Source organism: Lolium perenne, chromosome 3 (genome assembly GCF_019359855.2).
Source record: "Lolium perenne isolate Kyuss_39 chromosome 3, Kyuss_2.0, whole genome shotgun sequence".
In the NCBI taxonomy this organism is placed as follows: domain Eukaryota; kingdom Viridiplantae; phylum Streptophyta; class Magnoliopsida; order Poales; family Poaceae; genus Lolium; species Lolium perenne.
In genome coordinates, this window is record NC_067246.2 from 215339272 (window position 1) to 215344148 (window position 4877).

Consider the following 4877-nt stretch of genomic DNA (forward strand, 5'->3'; position numbering starts at 1 on the left):
TAGTAGAGCGCAACATGGGTTCTTTCTCTCCAAACTCACTGCTGTTGATCCACCATGAGTTTGAGCGGGGTGTTAGAGATGTATAGTCTCCTTTCTTGTATATCCCCAATGTATGAGTGATTTTTCTGCACATTATAACACATGTACGTGTACTGGTCCTTAGCTTTCTGAGAATACAAGTTGCTCATTCACAGCACAATCAACACTCTGCCTTACTACCCGGGCGGCTTGTTTTTTCTTCAACGCTGTTGACACCGCAGCTGACTGGCACCACACAGGAAGATCACTTCTTCAGCAGTTGGCACACAAACCACGGGAGCCAGATTCGAAATCTGTTTTTCTTTGTTCAGGCTGTCTAAAATAGATGACCTGCTGTTGTTTCCGGGATTGCTTGTCTCTATATTTTCTTCTATATGTATATCAATGCAGCGCTGCCTGCTTTCGTGAAAGGAAAAAAGGACACTGTCAAAGAGACAAACTCCGAAGTGCGCGTTGATACCATGGCATGCGTGGTCTGTCTCAATCATGATCTATAACGTAATTTTTTTCGAAATGATCTATAACATAATGGAACCGCCTGAACTGGACAGTCTTCGGTCACGAGGATACGGTCTCTGCCTCTACGGTTCTTGTTTCGTCGTAGTTGCACAGAGGTCACAAAGCTTTTCTCGGGTTACACGATCAGTATTTCTGAACTGGAGTTCTCTGTACGCTGGGACGTGTGGGTTGTCTTTTCAGATCAATAGGGCCCTAATCAGTTGGAGCAGCGGTTCCATTGTAAATGAAACCAGGATATACAGTACATATGCTCAGCTAAATTGATTTGCCTGTGCCGGGCAGGGCTCCAAGAATAGTTCAGTCAAGGAAAACGATGGAAAGGTTCGCTGACCGTTGACGTTTACTTTGAAAAACCACGATAAGATATTCTGTGGAATCCATTGGCTATTATACTAGCTGTTTGCTGTCTGCTTGAATCTTCTCTGGCAGGCACTAGTGGCCACAAAGTCCACAAGATTTTCCTTGCATTTTCCTCCGTGAAAAGTACATGCATACAGGCGACGATCGTTCCTTCCAATCCAGTCTAGATCGGACAGGAGATGAATGGTCGAAGACAAGTCAAGCAACTCCACCTTGCAGCTAGCATACGCTGATTTCACTCCACTCAGCTACTCTACAATAAACACATCACAGGCGCATCCTTTCATCTTCCTCCTTCCAGTTCCAGAGCTCCCAGGAAGCTCAAACAGCCAAAAATGGCGCCACCATCACCGAAGAATCCCAACCTTTACGGTTACCACCTCTGCTTCCTTCTCCTCATGTTCTCGACCACCCTCTCAGCCGCTCTCTCCACCTCATACTCCTCCGTCTGCCCTGACTTCACGTCCGCTCAGGACATTCACACAGACCACAACGACACCCTTTCACTCACCCGTTCCTTCCAAATCTCCACTGGTTACTTCCCCTCCGGCGGCGAGGGAGGCCTGTTCATCGCTGATGATGACCTTTACAACAGCTACCGTTCATTTTCCCTTTTCCCCCATGGCGCCTCCCGCACTACCGACCAGGCTCTCCTTCACCTCAGCGCCACCCTCACCATCATCGGCCCCCGCAGTCGACGCACCTACCGGAGTAGTGGTTATCGCCATAATTACACCCTTCCCGGGTCTATCTCGTTCATCCTCGACGGCTACTACTCCTCAGTCTCGCTCCAGCTCTGCATGGTCGGCACGGGCACCGAGCAAGCCCCCGGTGGCTCTCTCAAACACTACCCGGACGTCGCTCTCCGCCTTCGCGTCCCCAGTCCTCCCAGCCTCACCGACCCCTTCGTGAACGGCACTCTAGAGGGCTCTGACGACTTCAGCACCATCCATCTCCTTGCGTACGCCGAGGGCGGCGACTACAAGTACGGCTCCCAGGGCGCATATTGTGGCACATCTAGGCAGGAGGCCAGGGGCTCGTTCCAGGCGCTCGGCAGCATCGGCTTCGCCTGGTGTGCCCACCTGAAAGAACAGCTCATGACCTCTTACAGGCTGCAGGAGCACGGTGGTGGCAGCACGCTCCTGCGGCGGCTTGGCGAGCCGACGGCGATGGACATCAACCAGATGCACTGCACCGAGGATGGCGGCGTGCGCGCATACGTGGTGTTCCCCAACCGTACCGGGGCCGAGAGTCCCAGGTTCTACTATCGTCAACGACACTTCTTGGTTGACGAGGAGGCGGTGGTGGCCGAGGGGCGTTGGGACCGGGATCAGGGCGTGCTTTGCCTCAGGGCGTGCCGGGTGGTGGGCTCGGCCTCGGCGCCATCTGCTCTTGCGGTGCAAGAGCATGAGTGCGGGATCGGGATGAGCTTCTGGTTCCCAGCCGTGTGGACGATGCGGGACCGGAGCATCGTGGCCGGGATGCTTTGGAACTCGACACAAGAAACGACGGGCAACAAGGACGACGCTGGAGTGATAAGAGCGTCCAGCATCGAAGTCGCCGACCACAACCACATGTTCATCCAGGGCGACCACAGAAGCAGCAACCTCTCAGATGTGAAATACACCTACAACGACACGATGCTTGAGGAGGCGAAGAAGCATTATGATCTGAAATTCAAGAAGGAGAAGATGAGGGGGTCGCACTCGTTCCCGGGTAACTATACTTACCGTGATTTCGAATTCCAGTTCTACGGGCATAGAATGGGGAGCGGACAAGCCTACCCGGTCACAATTGGTTTGGTGATGGTCTACGGAGAGAGGCTGGCTGCGGAAGATTCTTTCACCAAACAGGCGGTGGTGGTTCACAAGAAGAATGCTCTGCTGAGCGTCAGCTATGATATACGGTATTCCGCTCCACGGAAGCGTCCTAGGATTACAAATGGCTCGCTCGTGCTTACCCCTGATGAAGAGCTGCGAATCTCAGCAGAGGGTGTTTATGATCCCGAGAGGGGCATCCTGTGCATGGTTGGTTGCCGAGAGCACAATGGCTCCACGGACTGTCAGATACTGGTAACCGTCAAGTTTTCTTCTCTCGATGCCAGGGCGCAGGGGCACGGCAGGGGAGTAATCAGCAGCCTCAGAAAACAGACGGACAGTCTTTTCTTCGAGAAGATCGACATCCGTTTGTACGGGATGTTTTCCAACCAACTGTCGGAGGCAGTATCGAGGATCGACTTGGAGAGCATCATGCTGGTGGCTTCCGCAACGCTGTCGTGCATCTTCACCGTCCTGCAGATCTTCCACACCAAGAAGAACCCCGAGGCGGCCCCGGCAACGTCGATCACTATGCTCGTGATCCTCACACTGGGGTATCTCACTCCTCTTGTGCTCAACTTTGAGGCAATGTTCATGAGCAGGAGGAGCCGGTACTTTGAGTACGCCATGGGCGGGCCACTCGAGCTGAACGAAGTGATGATGAGGGCGCCTATTCTGATCGCCTTCGTGCTTCAGCTGCGCCTCCTTCAGCTTGCATGGTCTGGTCGCTGCAAATCAGTCGACCAGACGACGTCCTCGCCCGTCGTGTCGGAGAGGATTGTGCTGCAGATATGCCTGCCGCTGTACATGCTCGGAGCAGTCCTCGCCACGATCATCCATGTGATCAACGTCCGTGCAGCCAGGGAGGACCCATTAGTCGTCCGCATAGGAGGAGAGCCAGCCACGGTTTGGGAAGACCTCGTGTCATACGCGGGGCTGATACTAGACGGCTTCCTGCTACCACAGGTAATTCTAAACACGTCACTGGCAAGTCCTGGAGTTCGTGCTATCTCGCCGTGGTTTTACATAGGGTGCACCATGAACCGGGTGATGCCTCACGTGTATGATGTAGTTAGGGGCCAGATATACAAGCAGAGCATAAACCCCTCCGACCTATACGCAAGCCCTCGTGCCGACCTCTTTGGTGTCGCGTGGGACATCATCATACCGTGCGGAGCAGCGCTTCTGGCTGTGTTGTTGTTCATGCAGCAGCGGCTTCGAGGCGCCCAGTCGCTTCCATCACAGAGGAGATCGGGTGGATACGAGTTGGTCTCTACTCTCTAACATCTGACTTAAAATCAGGGCTACTCTTCTTCAGCAAAGAAAATGAAAATGTACCTCAATATATTGTTGAATGTCTCGTCCATATGCTCTTCAACGTTTTTGTAATCTATGTTCTTTCCTTAACGGAAAAATTTGTCGGAGCTATCAGCCATGTTTTATGCATCAAAATAAAGGAAGAACGGTCACGTGAATGTCACTAGCTTTTTCTATAAATGGTGCTTTATTACTCGAAGTTTTAAACATTACATCCAACCTCTACATAATTAAGATGCACACAGCCATTCAAATCTCAATATACTTTAACATGGTACTCATAGAAGAAAAACCAAAAAAGGAAATGGATACAACTAAGCTTCGTTGACCTCAATACGCCTATTATGCAGTCATCCATGTTGAGAAATAAACTTCTTAGTTGTATTCTCCAACCGTGTAGACACCTTTATGAAGAGGCCGCGATCCTCCAAAGGTTGGAGCGGCGACCATGAACGGAGCAAAGCCGCAGCGTGGTAAAAAACCTGCAGTATAGAAGAAGTTTTTATCATTAAAAACCTTATCATTTCTACATAGCCAAAGCGACCAAACGACAACAATCGCTCACACCCTAATAAATGTTTTATACCTAGACTCGATCCCATTTAGCCAATTACCAAAAATATTTGCAATATTGCGAGGTGGTTATAAGGTACAGCATATCTGAATGATTGACCATATAGACCTTGCAACACTACAGCTGAAGAAAATGTGTTTTATTGCCTCTTGTTCATGACAGAAAATATGTTTCGTACAGACATGCCAATTGCGTTTGGTCAGGTTATCTTTAGTAAGAATAACACCCAATGTGACGCCCCGAAACCGGTA

The 4877-nt window shown here is 51.0% G+C and overlaps 1 protein-coding gene across 1 annotated transcript; it reads left to right on the plus strand.

Annotated features, from left to right (window-relative positions):
- Positions 1-1090: 1090 nt before the first annotated feature.
- LOC127343329 (uncharacterized) lies at positions 1091-4232 on the plus strand. Its single transcript, XM_051369444.2, has one exon. It carries the CDS (start codon positions 1254-1256, stop codon positions 4017-4019), a length of 2766 nt encoding a protein of 921 aa, XP_051225404.1. The 5' UTR covers positions 1091-1253; the 3' UTR covers positions 4020-4232.
- The last annotated feature ends 645 nt before the right edge of the window (positions 4233-4877 follow it).